This window comes from Podarcis melisellensis, assembly GCF_964234715.1.
Source record: "Podarcis melisellensis genome assembly, chromosome: 7".
Taxonomy (NCBI): Eukaryota; Metazoa; Chordata; class Lepidosauria; order Squamata; family Lacertidae; genus Podarcis; species Podarcis melisellensis.
In genome coordinates this window covers 24,276,332-24,294,478 of record NC_138539.1, presented here as the reverse complement: position 1 = coordinate 24,294,478, position 18,147 = coordinate 24,276,332, and the positions used below count along the sequence as shown (strand labels likewise).

The window sequence follows — 18,147 nt, the reverse complement described above, 5'->3', positions numbered from 1 at the left end:
GTCAAGAAAATGAATCGAAGGAAAGTATTTGTTTTGACTTCTCTGTGATTTGTTTGTTTCAGCATTATGTTCCCCGTCAGTAAGCCTTGGGGGAGGGGGGGGAGTGTCATGAAACTGTAATTTTAAAATACCGGCTCACAAAGCAGATGCTTTGCTTCTTCAGTTGCGTTGGCTTTCTAAGCAGCTAATGAAAGATCAGTAAACTATGAAAAAATAATGAGGATGCAAAGGGTAATCTGGCTTTGTTCTGAAGCCGAAATGCAAAGGAAAAGAAAAGTTGGGGAGAGAAGAGTCCAGATAAAGCCAATTTTTTTTTGGAAATTGGGGACCAAGGCTTAATTTGAGCCAAAGGTTATGCAGACTTAGCTTCTAGAGCTCCTTTCAATGGCAAGCAAATTCAGTGCCGAAAACCAACCAAGGCTCTTATTTTTGGTTGCTTCAGTTTAAGCTGTTGGCTGCTGCTGCATTGCACATTTTGTTCCCAAGTCCAGGGAGAGGAGAATCTATATAGATTGCTACCAGGACACTGGATTCATCCCAGATGTGAGGAGCATCAGATGGTGTTGGAGATTTTTGTTTGTTTGTAAGCTAAAGGTAAAGGGTAAACCCCTGGCGATTAGGTCCAGTCGTGGCCGACTCTGGGGTTGTGGCACTCATCTCGCTTTATTGGCCGAGAGAGCCAGTGTACAGCTTCCGGGTCATGTGGCCAGCATGACTAAGCCACTTCTGGCGAACCAGAGCAGCACACAGAAATGCCGTTTACCTTCCCACCAGAGCGGTACCTATTTATCTACTTGCACTTTCAAACTGCTAGGTTGGCAGGAGCTGGGGCAGAGCAACAGGAGCTCACCCCGTCACGGGGATTCAAACCGCCAACCTTCTGATCGGCAAGTCCTAGGCTCTGTGTTTTAACCCACGGTGCCACCCGTGTCCCTTGTTTGTAAGCTACTTTGAGTACATTCCATATACGTGGAACCTGCAACAACGGTGCCAGTCAGCCCTGCCCTCTATTAGAATATGCCATTCCATTCCACCTGCAATGACAACTGGCATTTCAGGCTCACGGAGAATATTCAGTCCCTATTGGACTGTTTTTCATTACCTTCACCCCCTTTTTATAAAAAACCCCACAACTTGTGCAAACCTTGGGGTCGTCGTCCCCCAAGCCCTTTGATACCTCCCTTTTGTGTGCAGATGGTCTTGCCTTGGTTAGTTAAGGATCTGCACTCAGAAATCTGAGAATTGATTGCAATTTTATCTCTCTCTATCTGACTCTGTGCATGCCCACAAGTGCACACACACAAATATATATCTATAAGCACACACACATATACATAAACAAAGTAAAATAAATTGCCACTACTGGATATCGGAGGTACATTACTGGAGATCAATAACAGTGACCATTCTTTGTCCTGTAAGGAAGTCTCTTAAGACCCAGGATTGAGCTCCACCCTGATCCTCCTGTTGTGCATATGTGCTGAGCAGGATTCACAGTATGCCCTCATTGGCCATTTGAGGTATTCCCATAGCTCAGTGGGAGAGAACATGCAAAAGGTGGCTCCAGTTTCAGTGCAGTTATAACAAGTCTCAAGGTTTGGGAGAGATCTCCACACCAGGGACCTTGGAGAGCTATCACTAGGCCGATCTCATACCCTCCATATACTTTGGCTGGGTTAGAGAGCTGATGGGAGTTGTTTTATGAAACATTTGAAAGGTTCCAGGTTGGGGGAGTTTGGAACAGACAATATTGGGCTATATAGACCACAATAAGCACAGGGCAATTCAGTGGTTCTTTATCCTGGTCATGGCTAGCCAGAAAGGCAGACTAAATTATGAAAACTAAGTAAATGTATGCACACCTGGATAATAAATAAAAGCCATACTCCCAACATTAGTGGTATAATGACTGAAAATTTAGAATTGTAGAGTTGGAAGAAATCCCAACGACCATCTAGTCCAATCCGATGAAATGTAGGAATCATGGCTGAATCCCTGGCAGATGGCCATCCAACCTCTGTTTAAAAACATCCAATGAAAGAGAGCACACCATCTTCCAAGGTAGTCCATTCCACTGCTGGAACAGCCCTTACCATTAGAAAGTTCTGACTAATGTTTAGTTGGAGCAACAGGAAAAAAGCTTGTTCCATTTCCCATGTGACAGCCCTTCAGATATTTGAAGATGGCTATCATATCACCTCTCAGTCTCCTCCTCTGTAGGCTAAACATACACAACTCCCTCAACCGTTCCTCACAAGGTTTAATTTCCAGACCCTTGATCATCTTGGTGGCGTCCTCTGCACATGTTCCAGCATGTCAGTATCCAATTTCTTCCTAGGCAGTTGTGAAGCATTTGGATACACATGCACACACTTCTGCGTTTCAATCCATGCGGATCCGCAGTACATTTTTTCCAGCCCTGGTTTACGTCTTCATGAATTTCGAGGAGCGACTTGTCACGGGGACTCAATCCATGAGCTGCTGGATGTGTTCCCCTGGTGTGTTCTTCAGTGGCAAGTTCCTTAAAGCAGGCTTTGTATGGTCATTCAGTCTGCTTCGCATTTTGTCTGCCGGCAGGGTGATCCAGGATTCAGTCTTTTAACGGGGGCAGCCAGGGTGTGCATGGCAGGGTTTGGGGGAGCATCTATTTTGCTTTTTTATGTCTTGGAAGTAAAGTGTCTGGTTTCCTTGTGACCTCTCAGAGGCTGAAAGGAAGAGCACTAATGGGATATAAAGGCACATCCTCTTTGTCGCTCCCCGCCACTAGTCAGAGAATACCCTCATGCCTGCTAATTGGCCACATGGAATGTAGATAATGAAAGAGACCTCGGAGAGCATAGCACTCTTAACTTTAGTGTGGCGAAGAAAACACAATGAAGTCTGTTTCGACACACCACCTGAATTGGCCGACCCAGGCTGTACGCTTGCTCTGCTCTACCTCCCAGATGTCTTTTGTTTCTCAGGGAACTAATTGCTCCTCACCCCAGTTAGCCTGTTTGCTGTTGGTCATCGATTTCGCTCTTCATTAGTCCTATAGAAGTATCAAAACCAGACTTAATGTAGCTCTTTAAAAAGATGTGCCCTCTTCCTCCTGAGAAATCTCATTCTACACACACACACACACACACACAGAGAGAGAGAGAGAGAGAGAGAGAGAGAGAGAGAGAGAGAGAGAGAGAGATCTTGTTTAGGAAACCAACAGACACCACTTTAACCACACATCCTATCATACTTTTGCATCTGATAAATATTCCACGATCAGCTTCTCTTTACAGAATTCTGACCACCAAGCTACTGTGGGATAAGGGCACAGCCATCTCCATCCCTAGGCAGAGTGAAGCAGTTGCCTCAGGTGACTGATGCTGGAGGCAGCAGCCTCCCACCTGTTCCTCCTGAACCTTCTCTTGGCTGGAGGACAAAGCTGCGAATTCTGCATGCCATGCCCTGGGACCCTCAAAGTAGCCTGCTACCTCAGTCGTGGTGGACTGCACTGTCCCATTGTCAGCGTTGAAGTAAGATTCGTAGAATCGTAGAGCTGGCAAACAGCACGTGAACAACATTCTCCATAAGAAGCAGAGGAAATTCCTTCTACTCAGTGGGATAGCATATGCAGGGTGAAGGCGTCACAGTCTGCTTCTGTGTATATCAGTGAGAATACATTAAAAACAATTGACAGATGGTATTATACCCCCGTGAGATTGGCACACAAGCTGGTTGCAATGGCCCCAGAACTTTTGTGGGACTGTAGTCAGCAGTGCCCATAGGTAGTGAGATTTTGGGATGGGGTGCTCAAGGAGATCAACACTGCAACTGGGCAAGCAGCTGTTATAACACCCAAAAAAAATTAAATGAATGCATTTTTCACTCTTTGACTCAGAAGCTTGCATTTAAGGGCTTGTTTTGATTCATATTAGTTGCAGCCAGACCTGAGATAACAGAACTGTGGAAGAGTGACAGGACTCTTGCCATAAATCTCTGGTACAGTAAACTGTGGGGAACGGTCATTTCGGAGAAGCTTTGGCATGAAATCCATGTCCTGAAAGGGCAATCATAGCAGGATGCCTTTTTTTGCAGAGTGGAGTCATTTTATTTGGGCTGGACGTATCCTTGTACTGACATTACGAGGATGCTTCCAGTGCAATATGTGACAATTAATGATTCAAGTGTCTGAAGAATTATAATCAGCTCCTGTTGTTTATGATGCCTTAAGTCCTTCTGTCTGACCAATCTGAGAACAATTGTCTTCTTCTACAGTAGATATTCTGTTTGCTCAGCTGTCAGGCCATTGTAGTTGTCGGGCCTTTTCTCTGTCCCGGAATTTTATTTGTACATTGGTGTTTCTGTTTGATATTTGTATCAAATAAAGAAAAAACGAAAGGGGAAGAAAACTGGGGTAAGCAGCACATGAACAACATTCAGCATAAGAAGAGCTTTTCTGTGGTGCTTTGTCAAAAATTGTGTTTTTTTTTTATTAGAATTGTAGAGTTAGAAGGGACCGCAAGGATCATCTAGTCCAGGGGTCAGCAAATTTTTTCAGCAGGGGGCCGGACTATATTTTGGAGAGAGAAAATGAATGAATTCCTATGCCCCACAAATAACCCAGAGATGCATTTTGGTTAAACAGTCCACAGGCAGGTAGGATCTCAGCCATCGTACCAGGTGGAGCTGTACCGAATTGTGTGGGCCCCCCTCCAATACTTAGGAGAAGCTGGAGCCTCTGCCCTAACATACTGCAGCAATGGGGCAGGCTAAAAATTATACTAGGGGGTTATTTGGCAAGCAACCATGAAGATGTTCAGGACAAAGGAAGAACAATAGCTGAAAATTATCACTGTGAACAGAAATCGGATGCTGGCAGTTCTTGTAATGGTAGCAGCTGACAGAAAGCCCCAAAACAGGGTATTTCAGTGACTGGTGACTTTGGATCTGCTGCCTCCAAAAGACCCACAGTTCTCTTGACAGGCCCAATCTCCTGCCCTTGTTTTAGTTTAGGTCTTCCCTACCCCCCATTTTAATGAGGTTGACTGGAGAGCGAAAGGTATATTAGTGACAGGTGGTGCATAATCATAATATTTCTACACTTGTTTTTAGGTTCGCGGTTAGCTAGGGAGGAAAAAGATGTGTTCTCTAACTCTGTAAAAACAGGAATATTGTTAGCAAGAAATGAATGATAAATGTTACTAATTAGGAGCTGTTAAATGATAAGCAACTTGCAATAAAGAAACAACAACATGGTGAGAAAACTGATTCAAGTGTAAGTTGAAAGATTCAACTTTGCAGTCTTTCTTTTTTGTGTGTGTGCATGTAGCTTTACAACCTCTTTGCAAAGCATATGTCCATATTTCCTAGATTTTAAAGTTTTATGGTACTAGGTCCCAGCTTAGCAATTATCGAAATCATGAAGCTTATTAAACAGGAGAAAAGGAGAGTCCTGTGCTCATGCTCTCACATCTTGCCACAGGAAAAAAGAAAACCGGAGAGCATTTTTTTAAAAAAAAAACACAACAACCCCCAAATCAAATGCCAAAGTTAATGGGTGGAATTAAACATCACTTTCTTCCAGTCCTTTACACTATGTGTGTTTTTAAAGTACACTGCAGCCATGAGGTGGGGGAAGGATGGGGAGCCCACCCCCCAACAGCTGCTCTTTGCAGTGGGAGAAAAGTTCCCATTGATGCCAATGGGGCCTTTCCTCCCAATGCAAATAGCAGCCATGGGAGGGGGCAATCTAGATCAGGACTGTAGAAGGTACAAAGAGTTAAATCCTCTCTCCACATGTCCTTGATCCAGACTGAGACACCGTATGGATGCCATTTACTTTAAAACAGACAAGGAGCTCATCACATCTAGTTTGCTTCTTTGTTAGTGACACTTTCATTTTGGGTCCTCACCCTCTCAGGTAGTTCAGCATCATCAAACCAGATTTTTACAATCAAGAGGAGACCACAGTAAACCTATAGTTATCCACTCCCTCTGCAAGATTTCCCATCATGGAGAGGATAGCACAATGAGATGTCACCCTGTCATGTACTACTGCTAACTTCCCCAACCTCGTGCCCTCCATCTGTTGCTGGATGCATCTCCCATCATCCCTGATCATTGGCTATGCTAGCTTGGGCTGATAGAAGCTGGTCCAACAGCATCTATCCTCACGGACAGGATAGCGCAATGAAATGTTACTGTGCAGGAGTGTTGCATGAAGGGGGAAATGCAATGACTGCCATGCATCAGCTGCCTTTAAGGGAAGACTCCTTTGAAAATGTGAATTTTAGGCCAGGAAATCTTTCCTTCAGATGGGCCACACAACAGACCTGTTTGCTGAAAGGTCAGCATGCAAGAGCCATAAGGAACCTATTGTACTGGATTCAGAACCTATTGAAAGAAAGCATAAGGGCTGCTACACAAGCAGATTGTCCTGTAGTAGAATACTATGATGTTTTGCACACTCTTGTAATAGACTTGAGAATAAGAAGAAACGTGGAGTGGGAGATTGCTTTGGGAGAAGTTAGGGCATCCTGACTTTTTTTTCCCAAAAAAGAAGCAACTCCCTAATATGGCTGTGCATATGTGAGTGGGAGGACAAAGAACCCCCTCGGCCTGGTTTCCTCGTTTTTATTAAAAACAGCTTGTCCTGGTGAGAACACAGCACATGACTGACAAGTGCTGGATAATCGTCATAGTGCTGGCCTGCCAGGAAACTGAATTAGTCATCGTGCATCTGAAATGTACCCAGCATTTAATTTCTCTTCTGCTATTATCCTCGATAAGGATTCGGGGACAAAAAGGCAATGCTTTAGCTGTGAAACTGTAGTAAACCCCAGGCTCACATGGACGGGTTGCTTAGAAATAGCCCTAATCCTTAAATACCTTTCTGAAACAGGCAAAACATGATCCTGAATGCACATGTTGATGCTTCCTCAGTATATTAAACATAAATAAAATGGTACGCCTGTATCAGGGAAGCTTCATTGCTCTTGCAAATCACGTCGGAAGGCATGGGATATGTTGTTGTTCTTCTTGGTTGTGAACTAGCAAACAAGAAGGAAAGTGAGGGATATACCTGTGTTTGTGCCTTGCCTGTTCAAGGGAGATGTGGTCACCCTCTCTAACTCTGAATTAGAAACAAATGTTGTGGAAGATGAACTCTTACGATATGAGCTTATAAATATGTAATAGTATGCTATATTTCCACAGAAAGTATGTAGGGCGTTTTGCCTTGGAAAGAATCCATTGCTTTGTCTACTAGGTAGTGGTGCCATCAGGATGGGACTTTGGGGGCAGAAGTCCAAGGCCCCACTCAGCAGAGCAGGTAAAGGGACTCCTGACCATTAGGTCCAGTTGTGGACGACTCTGGGGTTGCAGCGCTCATCCCACTTTATTGGCCAAGGGAGCTGGCGTACAGCTTCCGAGTCATGTGGCCAGCATGACTAAGCCGCTTCTGGTGGACCAGAGCAGCGCACGGAAATGCCGTTTACCTTCCCGCCGGAGTGGTACCTATTTATCTACTTGCACTTTGATGTGCTTTCAAACTGCTAGGTTGGCAGGGACCGAGCAATGGGAGCTCACCCAGTCACGAGGATTCGAACCGCCGACCATCTGATCGGCAAGCCCTAGGCTCTGTGGTTTAACCCACAGCGCCACCCGCGTCCCAGAGCAGAGCAGGAGACCCCCCTAAAGCAGCAGGATGGACTTACCACAATATACTCTTCCAATTAAAGAGACCGTCAGCCCCATTAAAACCTTTGGAGGCTCCTCCATATATCTTTTTTTTATTGTGCACATTTGTGATGGTTTGTGTTCATGATTCTATCAGGGTGGTCACACACAACCCTGTTTTTAATACAATTTGGTCCTGCAAAGATTTTGGTGCAGTCTTATTACTGCTTTACCTTTGATCCATAAATATGCTGTAACGTCTTGCTGAAATCCTATAACTTTTCATACTACAGGTGTTCTGAGGAGAAATACCCCAGGAGAGTTGGATTAGTGGTACACCATATATTTGGCATAATGAAGGTTCCAGGTTAAATCACTGCAATCTCCAGGCTTCAGTTAATGTAAAGGTCTGAAACTCTGGAGGGTTACTGCTAGTCAGAGTACACATTATTGGCTAGATGGTCAAAGAGTCTGACCTGGTAAAAGGCAGCTTCCTGTGTTCTTTCTGAACCTACTTGAATAGCAGCCTCTCTTTATCTAACATTCTGAAATTTGCTCGTACACTTTTATGCCACCAATTTCTGCTCCCATGACAGATTACACCACTTTCGGATTCAAAGATGCCTGCTGTTGTAATGCGAGTTCTTTCACAGGAACAAAAAGTAATTCTCCATCAGGTCTATTCGCAAATCTATGGTTGCCAGGGAACATCTCACCATATTAGCAGGGTAGTCCTTCACTGCTATGGGAAAGGCATCACTTCTGGTGTAAATTCAGGTTTTCAATTCACTTATAAACTAGGCCATAATTCACTTCCAGGCATAGGTGCATTTTCGTCATCCAGTGTTTGATGAAAACAGCTCACCCAATTGACAGTCATGCCAGCATACTCTTTCTGATGGTTAACATCTCCTTCTGTTCACATGCCAGCTACTTAAAAACTTGTCTTGGTGGATCTCCGATATTCTGTTGTGTACAGCATCCCATTTATTGTTTTTGCTTTTCTTCCTTTCCTGTCACCTTGTGGCAAATATGAGAGGGCCTGCTGAAATATTTACTGTGTGAGCCAATATCTGTGTCTAGGTATCTTAAAGTGCATTTACTTGCTTGCTTGCAAATCATTGGTTTGATTCTGCACTCCAAACAGTTGCTCTACCACTGCACTCCAAACAGTTGCTCTACCACTGAGTTACAGCACTTACTGGAATACTCAAGGCTATGTGTAAACAGTTCACTTGAAGGGTCACCTTAGCGCCCCGCCCCCATATATACTCACTCGGACGCTTCATAAGAACATAAGTCCAGCATCCTATTTGTGATTCCTAGCAACTAGGTTTCCCAGCAAACTTGTGGCGGTGAGATTCCGTGGCAGAGCTACCACCACTTCCTAAGTCTTGCCAGCTCCCATTGTTCCCACTGGGAACTAACTACCGTATGTCAGCTCCAGGCAAAAGGGGCTTGTGGTGAGCACAAGGGGGCTTGCTTTTGTTTCAAAAAGCAAAGAAGTTATTGTTAAAGAATGGGTTTTACATTAATTTTCACAGCAGTAAACAAATCTAAGTTTAGCTGGGGAATGAATAGTTGGGCTTTTGAAAAGGGCAAATATGCATCTGAAGAACCCCGGGGGACATCTTGGGGATACTTGAGTGGAAAAACAGCTGACAGGCAAGGGGTCTTTCTCCCAAACTGCTCTTCCAATCAAAATTGCAGGCTCTTGATGCTGCTTTTCATTTTAAACGATTTTGGCTTTGTTACAAGGATTTTTGTATAGCATGCAGTTTAGCCCCTCAATGACTCCTGTTGTTGTTGTTTAGTCGTTTAGTCGTGTCTGACTCTTCGTGACCCCATGGACCAGAGCACGCCAGGCACTCCTGTCTTCCACTGCCTCCCGCAGTTTGACAAAACTCATGCTGGTAGCTTTGAGAACACTGTCCAACCATCTCGTCCTCTGTCGTCCCCTTCTCCTTGTGCCCTCCATCTTTCCCAACATCAGGGTCTTTTCCAGGGAGTCTTCTCTTCTCATGAGGTGGCCAAAGTACTGGAGTCTCAGCTTCAGGATCTGTCCTTCCAGTGAGCACTCAGGGCTGATTTCCTTGAGAATAGATACGTTTGATCTTCTTGCAGTCCATGGGACTCTCAAGAGTCTCCTCCAGCACCATAATTCAAAAGCATCAATTCTTCGGCGATCAGCCTTCTTTATGATCCAGCTCTCACTTCCATACATCACTACTAGCTTTAACTATACGGACCTTTGTCGGCAAGGTGATGTCTCTGCTATGATATTAGTGCATCATATTATAACAGTCTAAGACAGCCTTCCCTAACCTGGTGCTCTCTGGATGCTTTGGACTACAACTCCCATCATCCTAGGCTAGCATGGCTAATGGGCAAGGGTAATGGGATCTGTATTCCAAAACATCTGGATGGGAGCCAGGTTGGGAAGAGGTTGATCTGTGGCAGTATTTCCATTGGGTCTCCAGCTGTTTTTTGAACTACAATTCCCATTATCCATGACCACTGGTCCTGCTAGCTAGGGGTGATGAGAGTTGTAGTCTAAAAACAGCTGGAGACCCAAGTTTGGGAAACCCTGATCTATGGTATTTAAAGCCTAGCAACAAAGATTACTGACATAAGCTTGCAGTTGCATGTTGAAATGATCAGCCCAGCAACTTGACCATTTATACAAATAGAAAATCATTTTATATCACTTCCCATTGGGACAGAACTAATTGCAATGCCATCATTAGACTTAAGAACATATTTGTGCAGTCATGGTTCAAGCTACAGGAATTAAATCCTCTGAATGGGTAAAACGATTGAAGGGTCATTGGAGAGTATGATTGTTCCAGTACAGAACTTTTGTGTAATTATCCTTTCTGTGTTGTATTTTTAGGTCGTCCTGGTCAGTGGACATCTGGACAGCTGGGATGTAGGGCAAGGAGCCATGGATGACGGTGGTGGAGCATTTATATCATGGGAAGCATTATCGCTCATTAAAGATCTTGGTAAATATTTACCTTTTAAAAAATTATCTAACGAGTAAAGAATGACAACGCTGCTTAAAATAAGTGATAGCAAGCGCATTTTCCTGAATCCCTGGCCATTTGCAACACAATTATTTCTCAGAGTTTCCCCTCCTAATAGTAGCAACATTGTGGCAAGACTTTCATATTTTTTCAGATCTGTGATCTTACAGAGACTGAAGTCTCTTTGTGTCTTGAAAGCCAAAATAAGGAAACAGCTGTATTGACCATAGTGTTGCTGTATTCATGAAAACACTATATGAGCCATATTGTATACACCTGAGATCTCTTTTATCTGGATCCATTATGTGGTCCATGGTGATATCCATCACGATGCTCTACTCTGCTTTTATAGAATAAATCTATTTGTTTGTTATGTGCCACAGTTATATTCCTTGAAGGAACTCAGGGCCAAGTGCAGATGGTTGGCCAGTTTTATCATTACTGTGTGAGGCAGAATCAACTGAGAGAGTGCGCACTTTGTCCAAGACCACCCAACAAGATCTATGGTTAAGCAGGGATGTCAATCCAGATATCCTCAACGCCAGCCCAACATTCTGTCCACTACAACATACTGGCTTCCATGCTTAGCATCAGTAGCATTCAAAGTTCAAAATAATCCTTATAAAGGCCCTATAAGGCAGATCTGTATGACCCCCGTTTTGCAGGGGCTGGAAAAAATGGCTTGCCTTTGGCTTGCAACTCCCACTCTTATTCCCTAGGATTAAATAGAGTGAGGGGGTGTTTTGTATGTAAATTAAAGCATCCATCCCATGCTTTCAGGTTTTTGTGGCCTCCCCAATTCACCCAACCCCAGTTGAAAGTGGCTGATCTTGACAAGTACAGTGGTACCTCAGGTTAAGTACTTAATTTGTTCCGGAGGTCCGTACTTAACCTGAAACTGTTCTTAACCTGAAGCACTACTTTAGCTAATGGGGCCTCCTGCTGCCGCCGCGCCGCCAAAGCACGATTTCTGTTCTCATCCTGAAGCAAAGTTCTTAACCTGAAGCACTATTTCTGGGTTAGCGGAGTCTGTAACCTGAAGCGTATGTAACCTGAGGTACCACTGTACCGACCATTGAGTGAGTTCACCTGCTTGGCCCTCTCCCCAGCACTAAATGAAAGAGGCCCCCAGATGAAACAATCACTTGCACATTTGCCCCTGAAAAGAGGAATTGCATCACCCGAAAGAGAGTAAGAAAAGGAACACCGATTTGCATAAAATTAGCATGTGATAATTCAGATACATAAATTCCAAATTTAGACATAGTTGCTATAATTTACCTATATACAGGACATCTCACCATAGTGGGAAAGACTGTAACTGAGAGACTTGTGTGCCTCCTCAGATTGCTGTCCACAGTTCTTTATGCTGGACTTGGCCTAGACAACCCTTCTCTGACAGCCTTCCAAACTGAGGATCTTGAGCATCTTCTAATCCTGCATGGGGTGTCTGCCAAGTCAGAAGTGTCATTTGATGTGGTGCATGGTAGCACACGGGGTTCCGTCTCTCACTTATTAGGTCCCCCAAAGTATCGAGTAGCCTAGAAGTCTCTTGGGCAGAGTCAAAGCATTGCTTTGAACCATGTAAGCTGCCTTTGCTGGCAAAGCAGGCTTTCTATGAAAAATGGGAAGATGCTTTCGAGACCTCTGTGATATCACAGAGACCTCTGAGTCATCCTCTCATTTACTTCTGGTAAGAAAATCTGTGGCAAAATCAATTCAGTTAAAGGCAGCCCCGCTTTCAGGCTCCCCTCCCCTTTCCGTCCCCTTTCCCATCCCATTAGTTATCCCCTCTCTCAGTGCTGAGAAGAAAGCAGAGTCTTCTGCTCAGTTGCTAGAGCTTCTGCAATATCCACTCTTCTGCCTGGGTGGCTGGACCCTTCCTTGCCAATGTGCATGAAAGCAATGAGTGATGATCATCCCTCACCCCCTTGAGCAGCTCAGTTGAGGATACATCCCCTAAGGATGAAGAGACTGACCGTTGAAATATTGTTTGAAAATAACCCTACAGAAGATGCTACGCTACAACGAGTTAAGCACCATATGGAATCTTGGGGACTCAGCTGTTTATTCAGCTTCAGTCTCAAGGGAAACGTATTCGCAGTTCAGTCTCGTCTATTGCTTATTCTTTCCATACCATAAAAGGACTCCATAACAATTTATCTGAACAAATTTGTGAAGTTACTCATCTCGTTTTTAAGAAGCTCAGCCACAAGTCTCTTCCTTCCTCCTGATTTTGGTTACATCACAGCTTCTTTATATAGTAAGTCGTGCTCATCAGGATCACTTTGCATAATGTCATACATTCCATAAGCCAAATATATATACAGTGTAGGGGGCACTCTATTGTCCCTTACCCAGGAAATTTAAGAAGCTGACTTACCTCAGGCCACACTGTTTCTCCATCCATTGGGGGGGTCTTCTCTAGGGTCTTTCCTTTCACCCCTGACTCTTTCCTGATTTTCCTTTCCTGATTCTTTAGCTGGAGATGCTGAGGTTTTTATTTACTTATTTATCAAATGATTTGTGTACTACTAGGGCTCATCCACACTTCCACTGATCTCATGCCTAGACAGCATGAGTACGAGCAGTTTTCTGCTTCCCCCAAACTTTCTAGGCTCAGGTCTATGTAGTTTTGCCTTTGGCACTCCACTTTATCCCGGAAAACCTACCTTTAGCGATAAATCAGAACAAACTGCAATCCGTAGAAAACCTGAATGCCATTTGTTTCAATTCCGCGCAAAAGAGTGGGTTTCGCTGGGGGAAAGAGATGAGGCAAACAGAGGTGTGGATAAAGCCATACTGAAAGATGTTTTCTAGGTGTTTAAATGTTAAAACAAAGGTGCCTGCTGAATCGCTATTAGCAGAGCGTTCCACCATACTGGGCCAACAACACTACAGGCTCAGTTTCTTCATCCTATCAGATGAGTCTCGCCAACTTGGAGAATGACCAATGGTTGAGCTGGGATATAAGGGCTTAGGTGGTCCCTAAGGAGTGGCTCTGAAATATGAGAGACCCCAACAGCATTTGGCATTCTGTTGGCTCTTGAGGACACAGCTGTTTAGGCAAGCATTTCCCTGAATTTGAACTTACTGATCTAATTGTTTTGATTGCTTTTTAAACTGTTTTAATTGCTATGCTTTTTAACTTGTTTTATTGTCTTATTTTAATTCTGGATATTTTAATGCTTTTATGGAATTATTTTATTGTGTGCTTTAGCTACGTAATGATTGTATAATGGATTGTATACTTGTAAACCTCTTAGAAGCTTCTTTGGGCATGTAGGAAGTGTATAAATTAATTGATGGTGATGATAATGATGGTTTTCATACCATACCAGTAAGATCACAAAAACTGTCGTGGCAGCATAGATGCTAAGAAAATAATCCACTGGAAGTTCTTTTGCACAGTAAACCATAGCAGAGGCACCATTCTGAGGGAGAATGGGCAATGTTGCATGTGTGATGTTGAGCACGAGATTGGGTGTGTGACATCAGGACATCAGAAGGAGCCATGCGGTGGAATTAAACATGGCGGCAGGGTGGCTTCAATGGCCATCAGCTCCTCCTCCTTTTACCACCACTGGCAGAGGGCTGCTTCCTCGCTCCTTCCCCTCTGTGGCAGGAAGAGGAGGAGCCAGCCATTGCAACCATGCTGTGATGGGCTCCATGCTTGGCCTCCGCTGCCGTCTTTGAATATTGGGTGGCTCCCCCTCCCAAAAATATGGGGGAGGGAGAAAGGGCTTGGCCTCTAGGAGTTGGCACTCCAGTCCAGTAGAAATGATTGGCTAGTGGTTTGCTTCAACAGGCGCACAAAGTTGTCTAAAAAGAGGGTAGTTGTGTATTCTGGGATTACAGAGTTCTACAAGATAAATAGTTAGATTTTGAAAGCTAAAGTTAATGGACACACAAACTAAATCCTCTTTGCTGAGGTATGAATACAATGCCTAATCTGAATATGTACTGCAGCATTAAACGTCAATACTAAGGAATCGATGGAGGACGGCATGTGAATTCAATGAATATCCCAAAAGGAGACAATTGAATTTGACAATCAAAAGAATTGCTGGAGAAATGCAGTCAAATTTGTTAATGATTTCCATTTCTGCACCCATCGACTCTCATTGTATCCCAAATGCTGAAAAGTGTTCCAGCCTTAGATATATGTCCCAGAAGATTGAACTGCTCTTCTAATTTTCACTAGTTGCAATATTGGTGATATCTGCTAAAGCAGATGAAGAGTGGGTGTATTTTTAAAAAACACACAAATGTCTTAGTTCATACTAAAAATGAATACCTTTTAACAGCTTTAAATTAACAAAACCTCCCTTTGAATTATACGCCATATTTTTAACATGCATATTATATTATTTAATATAATGCATTTTGCTGGCTATTTTGACTAGCATATTCATTTTTACACATGTGTTTACCTATTGCATGCATTTTTGCCAACATTGCTTGGTTGGAGGACTGCGTTGGAAAATTCAGATGCATGCAAATTTCAAAAGACGGATGTGTTTCAGTTCTCTATTTTTTGGGAGGGTGGGGGGAGTGCGACTTCAATAAATTTGGCTTTAAGCGTGAACTGAAGCGAATTTCTTCCTTGCCCTTGTGGCAACTACATTATAGCTTTCTTGCTATTTTAAAAGTTTCCCAGATAGTGCTAACTATTTAGACTTGAAAACTCCTAATGACAGGACATGATTGTTTCTAGGTCAGGCTCTGCTGTACAGCAAACTATCTATTGCTCTCACTGTTTCGTCTTTCTCTTTTTTTTCTTTTCTTTTTTTGCCTTCCTGCTGTGTTCGCCCTATTCTTGTTCCTAAATCTATTTGCTTTGACTACTCCTTGTAAGTGATTCAAGGCAGGCACCTATACTTAGCACCATTTCTCCTCTCTTCCAATTATGCACCAGCCTAGTCAGCTGCTATTGCATCCTCTTTTCTGTAGCCTATTTTCCCCCTGTGGACCATAGGGACCACCCTGTGCTTTCTGGTATATAATCCAGAAATTAACCAATAGGCCGAAGACGAACCACTACTTTATTCTAGCCAAAAGCTGCCTCAGCTATAATTGCTAGAAAAATATTCAGTGCTTTACTGATTATTTACATTGTGAGATCAGAAAGCACCCCAAGTCTACTTTTTGGAACACTGTGCCCTGAATTTGATTGTGGCAGAATTTGAGCATGTTACATCTTAAAACCAAATATCTACCGGCATTCGGAGTACATTCCCTTCTGCCACCGATATTATTTTTTGCCTAAATTCTTAAATCAATGAGGTTTTATGTTAATTATTTGCAGAGAAGGGGTGGCCAGGGAGAGGGAGGGGAGACAAGTCTTATGGAATAGGGAATGAAGATATGTTATGTCTTTCAGTATACACTATGTAGTCCTCTGATATTATGGTAAAATCCCTGCTTCTGGTTCTGCCAGATGGGTTTTAAAACAGTACACACCTCATTTAATTCAATTTACTTCTTAATTGATAGTGTTATGAGTTGAGGGGTGCAAGACGCCCTAAATTCTGGATCAAGCTAGTGTTAGAATTGGCTTGCTAGACTTGTGTGTTAAAACTGGTTGCTAGACCCATGTGTGTATTTGAGCCCGTGTGTGGCACTTCTAGCCCTCTGGAATTATGTGTCAAAAGCTAATTAAGCCAAGCTGGTGCTTCTTGTGATGGGTCCAAAGCTAATTAAGACAGGACTAGCCTCTTTCATAAGCCGATAGCCTGGGAGTAATGAGTGATTAGGACAACAAAGAATCAAGGGCAAATGCAAAAGAGTGGGCTCCCTCCCTCAACTGAGAGTTACTTTGAAAGACAATGCCAGTTGTTAGGTTAGGGTTTAGGATTACAGTTAGGCATTATGCAGCAGAAACAGTAAGCAGTGGGCTGGAGAGAAAATGAGAGCAATTTTTGAGAACAATGGTTGGGGTTTGCTTAAGTCCGAGGCTGCTGTGGCTATGGGAAAAGTCAGAACCTCTTGCGATGTTAACGCTGTGAACCGTTCCACCATAGGCTCAGGCTGTATAGATGTGTAAATAAGCCATATATCATAAAGACACCACAGTCTCCGTTGTGCCTCATTCCAAAGGAAACATGAACCCAGGGTCAGTGCCTGTAATCTCACCCTGCTCAGAGACTGGGGTGGCATGTATTTCCACAGAAACGACAAAACATACAACAGAAACCTTATCATTGCCGCCTTAGAACAATTCAAAATAAAACTAAAGACAAACCATTAACAAGATTAAAGAATCCCTTTGAGATGTAATACTAAGAGGCTATATCAAGATGATAACAGCAACAAATCAGAGTGACATTTCTCTAAGTTGCAGTGTGTCATTAAATTTATTTATTTATTTATTTGTTGTTGTTAATTGCTCGACAATTGTAATATTTTTGGTAAACTCACTAGCTAATCTGTGCCGTATGTTGAACGCTTGTAGTACAGAAATAGCCTCCAGGAACTATTCAAGAATTGCAAGATGCCAGCAAACAAAGGAAAGGAAGAAATGGAATTTATAGGCAATGGTGCAGCATGGACACCATTATCAAACACGGAATAGCCAGCTCATTTTAGTGTTAATGAAAATGACTTGTTTATCACCACCCCACCCCAGAGCATGCATGTGAAAGGTTATATAAGAATGATTCCCAGCAAATAAGGCCAGATGTGTTTGGGACTGATCCTCAGAGACTGAACAGTTTTGCTTTTCCTTGGATATGAAAGCGAGATGGAAAATATACAAGACACCAGTCTCCCTTCTGTGTTCAAGTCACTCAAGGGGTTTCCCCTCCCTTTGCCCTCATTCCAACCACATTACTTCTGCTGCCTGAGTCCAGGCATAAGTTCCTTTGACCACCGTCTTTTTGAGTTGTTGGTAGACCATCATGGGGGTGGGCAGAAGAAAGCACGGTTTGAGTTTGGGTTGCAATGTCTGTGGCTGAAAAGCTCTTAATTACTGAGATCATGAGGTCCCTCGCCGCTTATTCTGGGAGGAGGACAATGCCAGCTAACTACAGGGCCAGTCTTCTGAAGGCCAGAGCAAATGCCCTGGCATGAGGAATCAGTCTTGGGAGGTCCTGCAGATCCTCCCTGCTTCTTGTGTTGGAGAGCTGTGTGTTTAATTCATTGAGGTTGTTTGGGAAACTAGGCATCTTTCAGAGCTCAAGTTGGCCACTGGCACTGTTGCTTCCTCACCCAAAAGGTCACCTGTGTGGTGAGCGAGTCCTTTTGGAAATAGCCAAGGCAGTGCTGAATGCCTCCTGTGCAAAAGTCAGCAGCCTAGGGGTTTTCTTTTATTTCTTATTCAAACTACATTCCTTGTGCTGCCTGCAGCCAGGTGGGTGTTCCTTTCCCTTTACCACCCTTGCTTTGGGAACAGGTCAGAAGAATCCATGCTTTGAATCTGGGCTGTGCTTCCAATTCCTTAATTACAGAGATGGGATATTTACTT

At 43.5% G+C, this 18,147-nt stretch overlaps 1 protein-coding gene across 4 annotated transcripts in view; it reads left to right on the top strand.

Annotated features, from left to right (window-relative positions):
- CPQ (carboxypeptidase Q) overlaps positions 1–18,147 on the top strand; it is a 161,739-nt gene that overhangs the window by 86,805 nt on the left and 56,787 nt on the right. For all 4 annotated transcript variants that reach the window (XM_081919787.1, XM_081919788.1, XM_081919789.1 and 1 more), the window contains one exon: positions 10,550–10,661. In XM_081919787.1, the coding sequence (XP_081775913.1) occupies positions 10,550–10,661 (112 nt within the window). The remainder of the gene's footprint in view (positions 1–10,549; positions 10,662–18,147) is intronic.